We start from the raw sequence: 18729 nt of genomic DNA, 5'->3' as shown, positions 1-18729 counted from the left end.
TGTTTACGTCCCTCGTGGAGCCGCTACGTCAGCAGCCGAATGGCAACATTGTGGCGATACTGAGGCTCCGCGCTCCGGAGACGCGTCCCTTCGTCAGGCCGGCTCCAGGCTGTCGGGAAGAAGAGGAGGAGGGGCGCGGAGATCCGCCAGGGCGAGCGGCGGAGGCTCGCAAGCCCAGGGCCCCGACCACCCACCCGCCTGCCCGCCCGGCCCCGCGCCACCCGCGCCTCACCTCCGGAGCGCCGCAGACTCAGCCCGCCGGCCTCGCTCGGGGGGCGGCCCGGGCGGGCGCGGGGCTTGTAAACAGACCCGGCCGCACGTGACCATGTGAACTACCTGCTCCGGGGACGCGCATTGTCTTTCCCGTGAGCCGCGCCACAAAGGAGCGCGACGAGTCCGGGCACGGAGAGGCGGGCGAGCGAGCGGGGAGAGCCGGCCGGCGCGCTAAGATGGCTGAAGGCGCCCGGCGAGGGTGAGTGGGGGGCGCGGCGCAGCCAGCCGGCGAGTGCTCGCGCGGGCAGGGCCAGCGGCGCCTTCTCCGCGGCCTGGCGCCGGAGCCACCATGTCGTTCGCGCTGGAGGAGACGGTCGAGTCGGACTGGGTGGCCGTGCGGCCCCACGTATTCGACGAGCGCGAGAAGCACAAGTTCGTCTTCATCGTAGCCTGGAACGAGATTGAGGGCAAGTTTGCCATAACCTGCCACAACCGGACGGCCCAGAGGCAGAGGAGCGGCACCCGGGAGCAGGCGGGGGCGCGAGGCGGCGCCGAGTCAGGCGCGCTCGCATCCGACGGGACTCGCGGGCCGGGCAGCCCGGCGGGTAAGGGTCGCCCGGAGGCCACTGCCTCCGCGACTTCGGGCAGGAGCCCCGGGTCCCGGAGGCGCCCAGCCTGGTCGGAGGGCAGCTCTCCGCGGAGCGCGTGCAGCCTTCGAGGGGACCCGCCGCTGTGGAGTCCGGCCGGCAAAGGGGCGGAAAGTCCTCTCCGGAGCCCAGTGCGGGCCAACCCCAGCCCGGTCCGGAGAGCATCCGGAGGCAGAGATGTGGCGGGGTCCGCCCCTGCGGCAGCCCCGCCGGCGGCCAAGGAGGCCCCGATGTCGTCGGTGCGGGTAGTGAGCGCCTGCGGGACGGTCACCGAGGAGATCGAGGTGCTGGAAATGGTCCGGGAAGATGAGGCGGACCCGGCGGCGGTAGCGCTCTCGGCCGCGGAGCAGCCGCCGGCGGCCACCGAACTGGAGTCCCCGGCCGAGGAGTGCAGCTGGGCCGGGCTCTTCTCCTTCCAGGATCTGCGTGCCGTGCACCAGCAGCTGTGCTCCGTGAACTCGCAGCTGGAGCAGTGCCTGCCGGTGTTTCCGGAGGAGCCGTCGGGCATGTGGACGGTGCTCTTCGGGGGCGCCCCGGAGATGACCGAGCAGGAGATCGACACGCTGTGTTACCAGCTCCAGGTTTACCTGGGCCACGGCCTGGACACCTGCGGCTGGAAGATCCTGTCCCAGGTGCTGTTCACCGAGACCGACGACCCGGAGGAGTATTATGAAAGCCTGAGCGAGCTGCGGCAGAAGGGCTACGAAGAAGTGCTCCAGCGGGCCAGGAAGCGCATCCAGGAGGTAAGGACCTGGTCTAGGCTCCGCGCATCGCTTTTGGCTCCTCCACGCTGCTGGAGACTGGAACCTCGGTCTAGGTTGTGTGCATTTGGGACACTTGTTTTCCTAGGTAAACAAGGGGAAAGGAGGAGTTCCTGACCTTTCTCCCCCTTCATTCCTCTCAGAGGTGGGAAAAACCCTGGCTTTCCTTAATTTGACCTCTGAAGGAACTTGGATAAACCTTTAGATTTCCGCCTCCTACTTAATCATATAAGTTCTATAAAGTGCTCTGTTTATTACTAAGTAATGGTAATGAGATTAAAGCCACTCAGAAGAAAGATGTCCCATAAATATAAGCTAAATGAGTGATTCTCTTTGTCCCTAAAGTTCTTTCCAGCAATAATTGCCCGGATCATTAAACTTACTTTCCTGGTGTCCTGTTCGTTTATTGAAAATGATTTGTCTTATGAAGTAAAATTGGTCCGTTTTTGGTCTCCAAATTTGGCAACTTTGGCAAATTTTAAATCATTTTCCTCCAGATGAGTGGCCTGTCCAAATAAAAAGCCCCTATTGATAGTTGGATGCCAACGGACTTTTCTACATACCTTAGGAATATCTCAAGCCTTTAAGGAGGGCTCATGTTTCACTCGTTTTAGGGAGGAAAAAGGTCTTGGGCAGGAATGTTTATTATACTTTTGGACTTGAGTAAAAGTAGTGCAGGCGCTTATTTTCAAACGAATCCTTGAAATTCCAGGAAACAATGGGAAAAGGTCTGAATGGTTATACATAGAGAGTTCTACGATGTGTAGGATGTATAATTGGAGGTCATGCGTACTTAGGAGCTTCTGCCGGAAAACTACTAAAAAAAAGTATTCTCGTTCTCAAAACAATTATTTTTAGTATTAGTACCACTTGAGGTTGGAGTTGGGTTGGGGAAATGCCTCCTTTTGTCGTGTTTATATTCTTTGCATGTGTTTACATACTACTGGAATCTTGTAATATGTGCCAGGAAGCAGGAACCCCCTAATTTATTCGTAGAATATTCTCTATTCGGGATTTAGGAAATAATTCTTCCTCACTTACCCCACAGTGCTTTCTTAAAACCTGGTGACTCCAGGTTTTCACTTCTCCTGTTAGATTACTTAATGCTAAACATCACCCATCATGATGTGATCCTATAGTTCTAGCGCTCTGTTATTTCCCTTTTTATCATCTCACTTCTGGAGTCTTTGTTCTATTAATACCTTAAATCCTTTTTGGAAGGAAGTGACAAATCTTAAATAGTCATGTTCTCTTTAGGGTTTTCATAGTGACCTGTGTTTCTTTTAAACTGCAAGGACAAAGTGCTTCTTTCGCTTATTTGTTTTACAGGTATATATTACTTTTTTTTTTCTTTTTACCTTTCTATTTTTTAATCCCTAAATGGTGAAGATATGTTTGGTTTTAATTTTTCTGATACTCAGAAAAAGTAATTGTGGTTTGTTTTTTTTTTCATTCAAATTGGGTCAAAAATGAGGACTGCTGAGAAACAGTTTTCTAGAACTCATGTACATTTTTAAAGAAAGATTATTTTTCCTAATTAAGGTTATATTGACCATATGTTTTATTCTCTTTAGCAGGATATTTAATTTTTTTGTAGAGTTATTTTGGGGGAGGGGGAGGACCTCAATAAATGGAGTTTATTTTAAGTTCATTGCACATAAAATACATAAATTCTGGGTTCTTCACATAGTTGACTGAACAGTATTTGAAAAATAGTTACCTGGGAAGGACAACAGATAGGTTCAATTATAATGCCCACCCTGATTTCTACTGGAAGGCTATTTTGGAAGAAATTAGGCTCAGTAGGAGGAAAGGGTTGCATGATTAATCAATGATGCCTACCATGAGTGACAGTGGGAGTATATAGCATAACTGCCATATATTTTTTCTACCCCATCTGCTTAAACTTTTTGCCGATTGACTAGCTTGCAGTAACATTCTTTTAGGTAAAATCTTTGTAGAAGTTGTGTCATGTTTTGTTATCAGTTCTGTTGAGTTAGTAATTATGTCTAAATTTGTTTTTAATTCTCAGTCTCACAATTGTATGGAATTAACCATAGGTTTTTTAAAGCTAGGTAATATGTGGTGAATCAAACATACTCTTAGGTATACGTTGCATGATCCTTTGGTCGTGTTTTTTCCTTTTGTAATTTCTCTGAATCTATTTTCCAGTTCTTTATTCCACAGTCTTCCTTTTCCGGTATATTTAAAGGTTTCAACTTAAAGACCACACCAATTTGTGTGCAAAATGTCAGTAAATTGTTGGAGAGGTTTATTTATTTTTTTAATAGGACAAACTGTACAGTGAGATTGTAAACTTCTCAAGGTCACTGGCCTTGACAGTATCTTGGAATTCTCTTCTTTGCCACCCCTAGTTCAGGGCCACACATCTTGTGAGCACTCTTAATAATAGTGGACAAAAGACACCAGTTCTTTTAAGAGATTTGGAAGAAGTGTCATTTTAATATAAAGTTGTAAGTAAATAAAATTTTTAAGCTGATAAATGTAAATTCCTCAAGGAACCCTGCTATTTATAAACTAGGAGAAAAATCTGTTTAAAACTATAAAAACATAACCTCCTAAATAAGGAGTGGTTATTTGGGGTTTGTGAATTTCTTATGAATTGAGAGGAGCTATTGATAGACTTTATGGGATACCTTAAGCAGTATGCAGAGTTTTATATGCGTAGGCGTATTTGCAGTTTTGGAGAGAAAGACTGAAAGGTATTCTTCAAAAAGAGCCTTAAAATCACAATTATAAAGTATCTACTTTGTAAACTTAGGACATAACCTCTTTTGGAGTTTAGTTTGGGGAATATATTCTTGATTTATATGGGGTTATAAGAAGTACTCCTATATCTGTCTTGTGGAGTATTGAAGTGTTACTAAACCTTACATTTTCTGCCAAAAGTTTTTGTTAATAGTTCACAAATTTGGTCAACTGACTAGTTTGTGAGGAGGTACAATTTATACAATACTAATGAAGTTATTTTTAGATGAATTAAGAATTGTAGATTGTATACTACTTAGGCCTTTAATCTTGAGTACAGATGAAATGTGAAATTTATTACATGGTAGGCTTGTCTTGAACTTTAACAAGGATTTACTGTAAGTAGTGCTATTTATATAGCAAGCACTCAATCCCTGAATGAATCAAGTGCCATCAGGACCTCTTGGAATGGTTTCAACAGTAGCCTTGGTTGTTGGTTGGTTAAAATTTGAATATTGTATTACAAGTCATAGTATGGTTTACCCTTTGATGACTTGAAATAGTTTCAGTATAAGGACAACTATTGAAATCATTGTGGTCGTTTAGATAGTAAACCTTAACTATGATGATAGAGTTGATTAAAATCTAAAAATCAGTGCTCACTTTGGAATTTATTATGTTTATAGAATTGCTCAATTCTAACTTTTTCAGTTGAAACCACTGAGAGAAGCATGTGTTTTCAAAAATAGCCATGTAAGGCACACAGTAGACAGAGACTACCTTGTGTTTGGGGTCAGAAAGATGTGGGTTTAAATGAGTGCTCATCGTTCCTGTGACCTGTTTAGTTATTTAACCTCTTTAAAACAGAGAAATGGGGGAAATACTTAGGATTTCTGAAGATTTAAGACATGAAAAAGTACCTAACAAAGTGTTTGGCATCCAGAAAGTGTTGTTTCAAGGGAATGTAAATATTTTTTGACACTATTTTAGGTGTTGGGTATTTCACATTACCGATCTTCATCCTCCGTACAATTTTTTGAGGCAGGTGATGTTTTATACCTATTTTACTGAAGGAGAAGTTGATTTGGCCAACTTTAACCAGCTAAGGAGTGACTAAACTCAGATTCAACTTTGATTTGTCCTCATTCAAACATATGCCTTTTCTGCATGTTTCTGCATATGCCTTTTCTGCCTTTTTTGCGTGATGACATTTGAAGGGATGTCAGTCTCCACTCCTGAGAATGGGAGGGTGGCGTCAGTATTTTAAAATCTAGTTGGTTCAGTAATGAGCTTTTAAGGTAATGCATTTGTTTTATTTCAGATTAATCCTGATAGGCATAGTGTAGGGCATAGTCCTCACGTTATGTTTTAGAAGCAGGTTGCCTAGGATGCCAGGATGGGTTTATGTTAGACAAGAGCGCCCAATCACTGTTTTCCTTTGTGTTTAAAATGACTTGTCTATAAACAACTCCTGACTTGAGTTGTTCAGCAGAAGGTCAAGGAGCTCTATGAAGATTGTTTACTTATCATTTCTCTCCTCCCATTTATGACTTTACTGATTTTCCCAGGAAAACTAAGATTAGCTATAAAACTCTGGAGCACTGCTAAAATCCCAACTACCGACAGTCCCTGACTTAAGGTCATTCAGCTTTAAGATGATATAAGTGAGATGCCCATTCAGTAGGAACTGGACTTCCTCTCCTGGAAGAGAGGAAGTTACCGCACTCATTGGTAACTCTGGGCAGCGAGTTGTCACTCCCAGTCAGCCGTGCGATCACAAGGGTAAACAACCGTTCTCTGCTCACACAGCCTTTCTGTTGTCACTTCAGTACAGTATTAAAATCAAGTACTTGAGATATTCAACACTTTATTGTAAAATAGACTTTGTTTTAGATGAGTTTTGCCCAAGTATAGGGTAACGTGAGTGTTCTGAGCATACTTAAGGTAGGCTAGGCTAAGCTATACTGTTCAGTGGGTGAGGTATACTGAATGCAGTTCTGACTTAGAGAATTTTCAACTTATGACGCGTTTATTGGGCAGTGACCCCGATGCAAGTCAAGGAAGATCTGTTATACTTGCTGTATACTTGTTATGTATCTGTTATATATATCTCTAATATGTCACTAGAGAAGTGACAGTCTTTTAGGAGCCCTAGGATGCTGGTCTTTGGGCCGGTAGCCATGACCCGTGATTTAGGTATAAGTAGGAGAAGCAGGCTGGGGAGGGACATGTGTAGTCAGTTGCAGCGGAGAGAGAGCCATTCCACCTGGATAGTTACATAAACAGTGCAAACTGCTCTTTACTGTAAAACACAGTAATGGGATAATGAGGCTAAATGAATTTTGTGGGATTCCTGAAAATTATGATGAAAGACTTAAAAGCTGGAAGCTGTTAAAATAATCACTTAGATATTTATCATTTTCTTCAATCCTATGCCCTAACAAACTTCTGGCCATTTTTCATATAACTGGAAAAAAAAAAAAGATAGGTATGGGAAAAAAGTTGAATATGTGCTTCTGTGTTAGTGTTTCTGTAAACAAAAATGGAGGCTGGTGGCAGGATGGCAGCCTTCCCAATAAATAATTTATGTGGTGGTTTCTCTGCTTGCTGTTTGACATCACATGATGCCTGGCCCACCAGATATTTCACAGACATGCTTCCTCCTTGCAAAAACAAGGCCAGCTTGGACAAATATAATACTTCTGTAATGTGAGTACAAGGGTGTGTGTGTGTGTGTGTGTGTGTGTGCGTGCGCGTTGAAGGGAAAAGGTGAGTGGGAGGTTTGATTTGTCAAACATAACAGTTGTTATGGTTGAATTAGCAATCGCCATTCCCCAGATCTTCACATTTAACTTTAGTCTCACTGTTCTCCATTGCTGCTTTATTTGGCTTTTTATTGACTAGGACATTGTTGGAAGTGGTACTTGAAAGTGCGGGGTGACTTTCCATTGATGGTTAGATTTATGTGTGCTTATTTTTTTTGTAATGGGAAATTTCCCTATGGCTCTTTTTTATTACTCATTAATAGGCCAGCATTTGCTCCCATTGAAGCTGCCCAGTTTCCTTAGCTATCATAGGAGAAAAATGAAGTTTTAAGGGTAAAAGGCAGCGAAGACTAAACAGTTGTTCTTGGTGCTGATTGCTTTTTGGTATAGGTGGTGAAGTTCATTTGGCTTTTCAAGCTTCTTATAGGGGACTGTTAATACCAACTAGGCTTAACACAGAGTGTCTAAGTCCTTAAAACTGTGTAGGGCAGAGAAGGATTCATTCAGCAAAAGGCTAGAAAATTTTGTGAGTTCTTTTTCCTAAATATGGGGAACTGCCTTTATCCTTGTCCTTGAATTTTAAATTTTAGTTATCATTTGATATAATATATAACTTCAAACTATAGTGAAGCTTTTGTGTAATAGGCTGTGAAAGAAATATAAGCCTTGTGGGCTAGACATTTTTAGAGAATGGTCTTAAGGATAAATGAAGTTCATTTAATGATTTGGGGTTTTATTGTAGCTTTTAAGGTTATAGTGAGGGTGATGGTTTGAGACTTAGTTTATTCAACCAGTATTAGTGCATTTATATAATATAGGCACAGGGAGAATACAGTGATAAGCAGGAATGGTCATTTTCCTCAGGAAAAATGTTTTAATTAAAATTGGTCACCAAGTCTTGCTGCTGCTAAGAATTAGTTGAGGCAGGGTATACTTTTAAAGGAATGTCTCACTGCGCTATCTTAATTAGTGCTTAGTGGAAAGAAAATTTACTGAACATGGCTCAGGAGAATCTGTGTTTTTGTCCCAGTTCTGATACTAGTGGTTTGACCTTATGCTGTCACTTACTCTATTTGGGCCTTAATTTCATGTTTGGAAAATGAAAATACATTGTTCTTTTCCTTAAGGATCCAGGGCAGTTTACAAGCACAGTGTGGCAAGAGTTGGAACCTGGGCCACTTGTTTTATGTACTTGTCTCCAGGTTTGGGTTTCTCTGCAGCAAGGTGACTAAGACATACACTTTTAATGATGCTAAGAGTTTCTTTCAGTAGAGTTCAGTTCAGTTGCTCAGTAGTGTCCGACTCTGCGACTCCATGGACTGCAGCACACCAGGCCTCCCTGTCCATCATCAATTCCTGGAGTTTACTCAAACACGTGTCCAGTTGAGTCAGGGATGCCATGCAACCATCTCATCCTCTGTCATCCCCTTCTCCTCCTACCTTCAATCTTCGCAGCATCAGGATCTTTTCAAATGAGTCAGTTCTTCACATCAGGTGGCCAAAGTCTAAAGTGTTGGAGTTTCAGCTTCAGCATCAGTGAAACTGAATGAATATTCAGCACCCAATGAATATTCAGGGATGATTTCTTTTAGGATGGACTGGTTGGATCTCCTTGCAGTCCAAGGGACTCTCAAGAGTCTTCTCCAACACCACATTTCAAAAGCATCAATTCTTCGGCGCTCAGCTTTCTTTATAGTCCAACTCTCACATCCATTCATGACTACTGGAAAAACCATAGCTTTGACTAGACAGACCTTTGTTGACAGAGTAATGTCTGCTTTTTTAATATGCTGTCTAGGTTGGTCATAACTTTTCTTCCAAGGAGCAAGCGTCTTTTTAATTTCAAGGCTGCAGTCACCATCTGCAGTGATTTGGAGCCCCACAAAATAGTCTGTCACTGTTTCCATTGTTTCCCCATCTATTTGCCATCAAGTAATGGGACTGGATGTCATGATCTTAGTTTTCTGAATGTTGAGTTTTAAGCTAGCTTTTCGCTCTCTTTCACTTTTTCGTCAAGAGGCTCTTTAATTCTTCTTCACTTTCTGCCATAAGGGTGGTGTCATCTGCATATCTGAGGTTATTGACACTTCTCCCAGCAATCTTGATTCCAGCTTGTGCTTCATCCAGCCCAGCATTTCTCATGATGTACTCTGCATATAAGTTAAATAAACAGAGAAAATATACAGCCTTGATGTACTCCTTTCCCGATTTGGAACCAGTCTGTTGTTCCATATCCAGTTCTAACTGGTGCTTCTTGACCTGCATATAGATCTCTCAGGAGGCAGGACAGGTGGTCTGGTATTCCCATCTCTTTCAGAATTTTCCACAGTTTGTTGTGATCCACACAGTCAAAGGCTTTAGCATAGTCAATAAGCAGAAGCAGATGTTTTTCTGGAACTCTCTTGGTTTTTCGATGATCCAGCGGATGTTGGCAATTTGATCTCTGGTTCCTCTGCCTTTTCTAAATCCAGCTTGAACATCTGGAAGTTCACGGTTCACGTACTGTTGAAGCCTGGCTTGGAGAATTTTGAGTATTACTTTGCTAGCGTGTGAGAAGAGTACAATTGTGTGGTAATTTGATCATTCTTTGGTTTTGCCTTTCTTTGGGATTGGAATGAAAACTGACCTTTTCCAGTTTTGTGGCCACTGCTGAGTTTTCCAAATTTGCTGGCATCTTGAGTGCAACACTTTCACAGCATCATCTTTCAGGATTTGAAATAGCTCAACTGGAATTCCATCACTTCCACTAGCTTTGTTCATAGGGATGCTTCCTAAGGCCCACTTGACTTCACACTTCAGGATGTCTGGCTCTCAGTGAGTGATCACACCATTGTGATTATCTGGGCCATGAAGATCTTTCTTGTATAGTTCTTCTGGGTATTCTTGCCACCTCTTAACATGTTCTGCTTCTGTTAGGTCCATACCATTTCTGTCCTTTATTGAGCCCATCTTTGCATGAAATGTTCTCTTCATACCTCTGATTTTCTTGAAGAGACCTCTAGTCTTTCCCATTCTGTTGTTTTCCTCTATTTCTTTGCACTGATCACTGAGGAAGGCTTTCTTATCTCTCTTCGATGTTTTTTGGAACTCTGCATTCAAATGGGTGTATCTTTCCTTTTCTCCTTTGCCTTTCACTTCTCTTCTCAGCTATCTGTAAGGCCTCGTCATACAACCATTTTGCCTTTTTGCATTTCTTTTTCTTGGGGACGGTCTTGATCACTGCCTCCTGTACAATGTCAGGAACCCCCATCCTTAGTTCATCAAACACTCTGTCTGTCAGATCAAATCCCTTGAATCTATTTGTCACTTCCACTGTATAATCACAAGGGATTTGATTTAGGTCATACCTGAATGGTCTAGTGGTTTCCCCTACTTTCTTCAATTTAAGTCTGGAATTTGGCAGTAAGGAGTTCATGATCTGAGCCACAATCAGCTCCCGGTCTTGTTTTTGCTGACTGTATAGAGCTTCTCCGTCTTTGGCTGCAAAGATATATAATTAATTTGATTTCGGTATTGACCATCTGGTGATGTCCATGTGTAGAGTCTTCTCTTGTGTTGTTGGAAGAGGGTGTTTGCTATGACCAGTGTGTTCTTTTGGCAAAACTCTGTTAGCCATCTTTGCATGAAATATTTCCTTGGTATCGCTAATTTTCCTGAAGAGATATCTAGTCTTTTCAATTCTATTGTTTTCCTCTATTTCTGTACTCCATTCTGTTTCCTTCATTCTGTACTCCAAGGCCAAATTTTCCTGTTACTCCAGGTATTTCTTGACTTCCTACTTTTGTGTTCCAGTCCCCTATGATGAAAAGGACATCTTTTTTGGGTGTAAGTTCTAGAAGGCCTTGTAGGTTTTCATAAAACCATTCAACTTCAGCTTCAGCATTACTGGTAGGGGCATAGACTTGGATTACTGTGATATTGAATGGTTTGCCTTGGAAACAGAGATCATTCTGTTGTTCCTGAGATTGCATCCAAGTACTGCATTTTGGACTTTTGTTTACTGTGATGGCTACTCCATTTCTTCACAGGGATCTTGCCCACAGTAGTAGATATAATGATCATCTGAGTTAAACCCATTCCAGTTCATTTTAGTTCGCTGATTCCTAAAATGTCGATGTTCACTCTTGGCATCTCCTGTTTGACCACTTCCAATTGGCCTTGATTCATGGACGTAACATTCCAGGTTCCTATGCAATATTGCTCTTTACAGCATTGGACTTTACTTCCATCACAAGTCACATCCACAACTGGGTGTTGTTTTTGCTTTGGCTCCATCTCTTCATTTTTTCTTTCTTTAGGCTTTAGGCTTTGAAAAAGGTCTAATTCATTTTTTAGCACATGGGGGCATTAAAGCAGGCAGGAGTGGTGTTTCTGTTTTTTCTGTTTATTTTCTTTTCCTCACTGTGTTTGTTACCTGTCCTTGAGGTGGATTTTGATGTGGGTGCTTTTCCCTACACTATTATTAAAATTGCTTTCCCATCAGAATTTTGATAACTTGATACAGTTACACTTACAAAACCAATGTCTCATTACTAACTGAAACTCTTTCTTCCCCTTCACCATCCTATCTAGGTGAGTCTGTCACCTCTTTGCTGACTTTTTGTTGCTTTTTTTCTTTACTATTAACAAGGTCATAACTTGTTGAATGACCGATGTGTAGAGACTTGTGTGAGGCCCTAGTTTTTGATGATCACAGTGAGTGAAGTGAAAGTCACTCAGTTGTGTCCGACTCTTTGTGACCCCATCGACTATAGCTCACCAGGTTCCTCTGTCCTTAGGATTCTCCAGGCAAGAATACTGGAGTGGGTTGTCATTCCTTTCTCCTAGTGATCACAGTAGCTAACCTTTACTGAATGCTTTCTATGGCTCAGGCACTATGCAGAGGTCTTTAAATACATTAACTCAGCATGTTGATAGGAGTTAAGAGGTAGGGTTCAAGTGAGTTTGAGTCCTGGCTCCTCCACTTAACAGCTTTATGAATTTGGGCCCACTTAATTCTCTTAAATGCGTTAGCCTCCTCATCTGTAAAGTGAGGAGAATACTACTACTGCCTCAAAGTGGGACTGAAAAGCAGCTTTTATGTAAAGTACTTCGTGTCATTTACTCAACACTTAGTGTTAGCTCTTACTAGTATTAATCTTCATATCAACCTAAGAGGCAGGGATTTTACAATAGAGCAAACAGGTTCAAAGAAACTAGATAAACTTGCCTAAGATAACATATGCATATATGAAAACCAGCTTCAATTCCATGCCTGATTCCAGCCGATTTTCTTAACCACTGGACTCTCTTCATCCCTGTAGAAAGGAAGTGAGGCTCTCTGATGAACTTAGCCTTTGTCAAGTTGAAATACATGGTCAATGTCTTCATCACTGGACAAAAATATTGCAACAGTGTCTGGCTGATGACTGTTTCTGCAAAACCTTGGTTATGTACATATACTGTGTTGTCTATCATTGGAGAACATTGTAATCCCAAAGGAAGTGAATTTAAATTTGTACATGTATCATACATAAAACTTTAATGTGAGACAGAATGCATATGTCTCATACAGACTCATAAAAATAATTTTCCTGTACCCACAAGAAGAATAAATGTTATACTGATATTTAATCTATTACAAAATGTGTTTTGTGTTAAGCTAGCTAAGGGTGACTTGGTTTAGATGGTATGATAATACTTTTAAGAAAGTTTGTTTTCTCCTCTAAACATTTCCTAATGCTTTTTCCTTCCACAGTAGTAATAGGGAAGTTGGTGTATTATAAGGTAAGACCTGAAATCTACCTCCTTTCTCTTGCTGTTGATTACCATTTCAAACAAGTAGCGCATAACTTTGAATAGTTAATATTGAACTCCCTTGTCTCTCATAACTATACTGATTTTTCTGGCTACGCAGGGGAGGAGGGCAAATTAAGTGTGTTAATTCTCTTGATTTATTTTTAGTTGGAAATTCTTCCTCCCCCCTCTTTTTTATTAAGTGTTGTGAATTTGGGTATTGGAGTTGCTAACTGAAAATGAAAGGCTGTGACGAGGGTCTGGGAGTTTGGGAGTGACATGTACACATGCTGTATTTAAGATAGTAACAAACCGGGATCTGCTGTTACAGCGCAGGGATCTCTACTCAGCACTCTGCAATAACCTAATAGATATGTATTTTATATCACTGAACCCCTTTGTTGTCCACCTGAAACTGATGCAGTATAGTTAGTTAACTATACTCTGGTATAAAATAAAAATGTTAAAAAGAAATGGAGGATTAAGAGAGAAGGGAACAAGAATTACTTTAGCAATATCTAAACTTGAAAAACATGCATTATTTTAATAAAAGGAAATTATGTGCCGGCTCACAGTGAAGCTTATCAGAGTGCTTGATTTTGTAAAGTGTTAATAAAAGATCTCTTGACTCCCTGGAGGGCCTTGGAGTTAGTTCTTGAGCAGGTTTTACTTTATACGTTGAGTCTTATGAGACCTAAGACTTAGGGGGGAAGTACTTATTTATTTATTTTTATTGAGGTATAATTGATTTTCAGTATTAGTTTCAGGTATATAGCATAGGGATTCAAAATTTTTATGTATTATATTCCGTTTAAAGTTACTATAAAATATTGCCTATATTCCCTCCTTGCTGTACAGTATATCCTTGTAGCTTATTTATTTTATAGACAATAAATTTGTACTTTTTAATCCCCTTGATTCTATCTTGCCCATCCCCTTTTTCCTTTACTTATTGGTAACCACTAGTTTGTTCTCTGTATAAGTGAGTCTGTTTCTTTTTTGTTATTATGTTCGTTTATTTTTTAGACTCCATATATAAGTGAAATCATATAGTGTTTGTCTTTCTTTGAGTTAAGCATATTATCCTCCAAGTCCATCCATGTTGTTGCAATTAGCAAAGTTTCATTTTTTAAAAGTGACTGAGTAGTATCCATTGTATATGTATTTCATCATGTTTTCAGTCTTCCTAGACCCAAAAGATTGGTATCATTCAGGTAAGGGAAACGTAATAGACTGTTTATGCATAGGGGCAAGTAGGGCAGTGGTTAAGGGCTTGAGTCAGGCTGCAAAGATTCACACTTTACCTCAACCTTTCACCAGCTCCCTAACTTTAGGCAGGTTACTGAGCCTGTGCCTCTGGTTCTTATTTCTGCAAGTGGCCATAATAGTTATACCTGCATCACTGATTTGTAAATGCATACTGATTCAGAAATATTAAATATGAGTTTTAGAACTTTAGAACTATGGAATCATTTATGCATTAGTTTCTGCTTTCTCATGTTGCTCCTATACCTACTTTAGTTTAGTCTCACAGTTTCATCCCTGGACTTATTTTAGCTCTCCTTCAATGTCTTCCTTGCAAAGTAGCCTTTGTAATACTTGCTCCCAAGCATTACTTTGCACATCTTCATACCGAACTCTTAGCTGTGATATGCACACATCAAGCCGATCTCTTCTATTGCTTACCATTGTCCTGTAACAGAGCCCCAATCCTGGCCTTCAGTATCATCCATTTTCTGGTTAATCCGCCAGTTAATCTCTTTCTTTTCTCTACATGAACCTTTCATTATTCTAGTCAAGCTCCTTTACACATTATTCACTGAACTCACCGTACACCATGTACTGTATAATAGGAAGGACATCTTCCTTCCCTGCCCATGTTGTCCCTTTTTTTTTGGTTTAAGTTCCTTCTTTCCAGGGCCAGGTCAGGTACCCCTCCTGAAGAAAGTCATCTCTGACCACTTTCAGAGACTAGGACTTTCTGTCAGAAATTCAGAGATCAGAGACGCATTATATTACATATGGTTCGCATTATTCATGACTGCTTTTCTGGTTTTTCTCTTTATGGATTCCCTCTTACCCTTTAAAATGCATTGTAAGGCCCAGGGAGACAAAGGTGGGTTTGCTGTTATTCTTTTCTAATGCCTCAATTCCCCAGTGTTTCTGTCCTCAGTGGGTACTCAGTGGACGGTTTTTGATATGTTATGAAGTTGGTTTCTGTATATGACATGTATACATGTACCTGACATTTTAATTAAAGGTACTTCCTCCCCAGAAGTAAAATGAAATTAAATTTGCCACTCATCTATGAAATAATCTGAAAACTACTATTTTCAAAATAGTAGCCCTTATACTTTCCAGAATTGGATTTTAGCATTAACAGTTCCTAATAAATAATCAGTGATTAACATAGTAATAAAAATGATTCAACACTTGTAGAAAACAAGAACAGAGTTGAGCAATGTGTTTTGTGTGAAAATGTATGGTGTTGGTCCTTCCTTGTCATTAGGAAAACCAGTCCCCTAGACCTAAGGGAAATTCCTAGGACCACAGATCCAGTTTGATTGCTGGGATAGGCCTCCCTCTCCCATCTTAGCACCTCATTGCTAGTTTTGCATCACCCTTTTCCACAAGCAGATAATTATTTACATGTCTTAATAATAATTTAAAAGATGGTATTATTTGTAGATTTTTATGTTGCTTCTTAAACATTTTAATTTAGAAAATGAGGCACTCTATTGGGTTTGACACATTAAAGTAGGAAGAAAGTTCTGAGACTCTGGGCAGGAGAGAGTTTAGGTTCTAAATTTTATACCCAGGACTTCACAAATTATCTGAGGATCTTCAAGGATAGTGGCAGTCCTATCCCTTGGAGGAGGGAACAGCTACCCATTCCAGTATTCTGGTCTGGAGAATTCCATGGACAGAGGAGCCTGGCAGGCTACAGTCTGTGGGGTTGCACAGAGCCGGACATGACTGAGCGACTTTGACTGTAATCCTGAAGTCAGAGCAGGTTCTGTAACTGGTTGGCCCCCTGCGGGATGGGGACTCCATTAAGCACAGGAGGTGCTTCCTTCCTTTCCCCTGTATTTGTAACTTTTCACAGGGTTAAAAAGCCAAAGTTGAATAGAACTAAAGAAGGGAGTAAATGGCACAAGTTTTATTTTGTACTTTCTCTGTTACAATGGTTATAGGGAGTCTTGAAAGAAATTTTTTAAAAGCTGTTGTCACTGACTCCTTTAAGAACCTGGTGAAAGTGGTGGGGTCCTTGCCCTGGAGAAACTTTGCAGTAAGCTGAGCTGCGTTTCAAATATCAGAGTAGGTTGGGAGCTTAGTTGTTATCAGAATTAGACTGGGGGAAACAAAAAAGGTGTCTGTTAGGGAAGCTGGAAGGAAGGGAAAAGAAAGGTTCTACTTATTAGGCTAATGTGTTTAATTAATGCTGTATATAATTCTGCTTCATTTCTTTTAAGTGACTCAGTAGAGCAAAATGACTTTCTAAATAAATTGCATGAGCGATGTGTCAGATTTTGAAACAAGGAATTCAGTTTTTACTTTCTAAGCCCTGTTCCTGTCTGCCCTCCTTTCCACTGCACCCTGTAATGAGTATCTCTGTTTTGTATTGAGTGCACTTGAGCCCTTCCAAAATCACCCTTTGTAGGCATGTTGTATTCTCATAGGTCCATCTGTATTCTGATTCAGTTTGTATCTGTCAGTGAATCTTCTCAAGTTTAGCAAACAGCATTCTCTGCATTTTAAATTCAGGCCTTCTCTATACATCTGTCTCAGATATTCGTAATCCTAAGTAAGCTAACTCTCTTTCCAATTTCTTTCTACTCTTTTTTTGTGCATATTATTTATAGCACCTTTTACATTTCACAGTTAATAACCTGCAAATATCCACAGTTCAGTGTATTTAGTCCCTGGATTTAGTCAGTTTTGGTTAGCAAAATAGAAAATTAAATGCGTATTGTAACAGGTTGTGATTATCTTTTACAGTTTAAGTCTTTTATCATAGATTATAGGAAATGGTTTAGACTAAACAGTCTAATGCTTAGTAAATTGCCTCTTTTGACATTTTAAAATTCATTTCCTTTAAGATCATTTTCAGATACTTAGATTAAAATAGATTGCTGATTGAAGCTATAATTGGTTTTTAGGTAATCTAATGTTGGAAAAACATGAAACTTTATAGCTAAGAAGACAAATTAATAAATGAGCAGTGTTAGGTGAGATGCCTTGGGCTTCTCTGCAGGAGTATTGAGTTTAGTTGGTGCATAATAGCTTTGTAAAGTTCTGCTCTGTTTGTTGATCAAAGGCATTTGGGAAATATATAACTGTTAATATTTGAGTAGAATAACTGATTTTCTTGTGGTTGCACACCTGTGTAGAGTCCGATTGTGATTTAATTAACAATATGGTGACCATGTTTTTGTGTCGGTACTAAATAGTATCTAAACTGTTCGGTGCCTTACATTTACTTTAGTGTCTCTGTAAGAAGAGCTCAAAGAAGCCTAGTATCTGAGGATTGTCTTACTGTTGAATCCTCTCATTCGATTGCTTGTGAATGGCTTGGAGAACTTTATTATTGAAACATCTTTTTTAACAGTTCTGCTATTGCTAGGACTTCGTAGAAAATCAACGTTAAGTGTTCCCATTTTCAAGTGGAATAATAGATAAGGGGCTTCTTTCAATGTACATTTTCTTGCAAGGAGAGAATTATTGCCTTTATTATAACAATAAAAAGATTGTTTAGGGAATTCTCTGGTAGTCCAGTAGTTAGGACTCTGCTTTCTTTGCTGAGGGCCCGGGTTCAATCCCTGGTCAGGGAACTAAGATACCACAAGCCGTGAGGTGGGGCCAAAAAAAAGATCGTTTATAATTCATTATAAAGATGACCACTGCTTTGTTACTATTACACACTCCTGTGACAACACTGCCCTCCCATTTTATTGCCCTGTTCCTTCCTTAATCTGGTTATTTTATTTCAGATATGTTGCAGCCTTGGTGTTAAGCCTAGGAGCATCTTTGCCACTAATTAGAACTGATTTCTGGGACTTGAGAAGAGTGTTGTGATTAGAAATTGATTTTTCATACCGCTGCTATTACTTTCATAATCTTCCTTTTCAGCTGTAGCTTAAAGTAGATGGTTTAAACATGACTTAGGTACTTTTGTAGGTGAGCAAAGGAAGAGAAGCATGTATCATTTTCATATTTCTCATACTTTAGCAAAAGTTGTATGTGTAGTTTTGGATATTGTGGCAAAGGGTATAATTTAATTTTCCTCTTTTCATGTGTAAGCCAAGATACTTTCGGGGTGGAAAAAAAATACGCTATAAGACTTCCTTTTTTTAAAAAAGTATATTTACTCCATAGATCATGATTGAAAGCTGGAGTATAAACCCAACTCCTTCTCCCATCTTCTCATCTCCTCAGAGGCAGCCACCCATAAGAGTTTCTTGTGTGTCTTACAGATTCAGTTACATGCATAAAGACATAGACAGTATGTATGGATATGTCCTATTTTCCACTTTTATATAACTCAGATGGTAGCATGTTATTAACATCTTAGTTTTCTTTTTCCTGTAACAAACAATATTTCTTCTAATGGCTAAATAATGCTCCATTGAATGGATTTGGGTTTGATATATAGGTTTTTTCCTGGTCTTTTGCTGTTGAAATAGCGTACCTTTTCCTACATGTGCATATTTATCTATAGGATAAAATTCTGTAAGAGAAATTGCTGGGTCAAAGAGAAATAGGCGTTTTGCTTAAATTGCTTTCTGTAGAGGATGTATCAATTCAGACTGTTTGAAACAAAAGAAGGCAGTTGCTATTTGTTTTTGTTAGGTTGGTGCA

General features: G+C 40.4%; 1 protein-coding gene across 2 annotated transcripts in view; it reads left to right on the top strand.

Annotated features, from left to right (window-relative positions):
- Window positions 1-290: 290 nt before the first annotated feature.
- The window catches only part of JMY (junction mediating and regulatory protein, p53 cofactor), a 70763-nt gene continuing 52324 nt past the window's right edge, over window positions 291-18729 (top strand). The window contains exon 1 of one of the 2 annotated variants that reach the window (XM_061158099.1): window positions 291-1603. In XM_061158099.1, the coding sequence (XP_061014082.1) occupies window positions 563-1603 (1041 nt within the window). In that variant the 5' untranslated portion in view covers window positions 291-562. The remainder of the gene's footprint in view (window positions 1604-18729) is intronic. The other variant, XM_061158098.1, reaches the window with a different exon arrangement.

Source organism: Dama dama, chromosome 12 (assembly GCF_033118175.1).
Source record: "Dama dama isolate Ldn47 chromosome 12, ASM3311817v1, whole genome shotgun sequence".
NCBI classification, from domain to species: domain Eukaryota; kingdom Metazoa; phylum Chordata; class Mammalia; order Artiodactyla; family Cervidae; genus Dama; species Dama dama.
The sequence above is the reverse complement of the archived record's forward strand: the minus strand, read 5'-3'. Positions and strand labels throughout refer to the sequence as shown.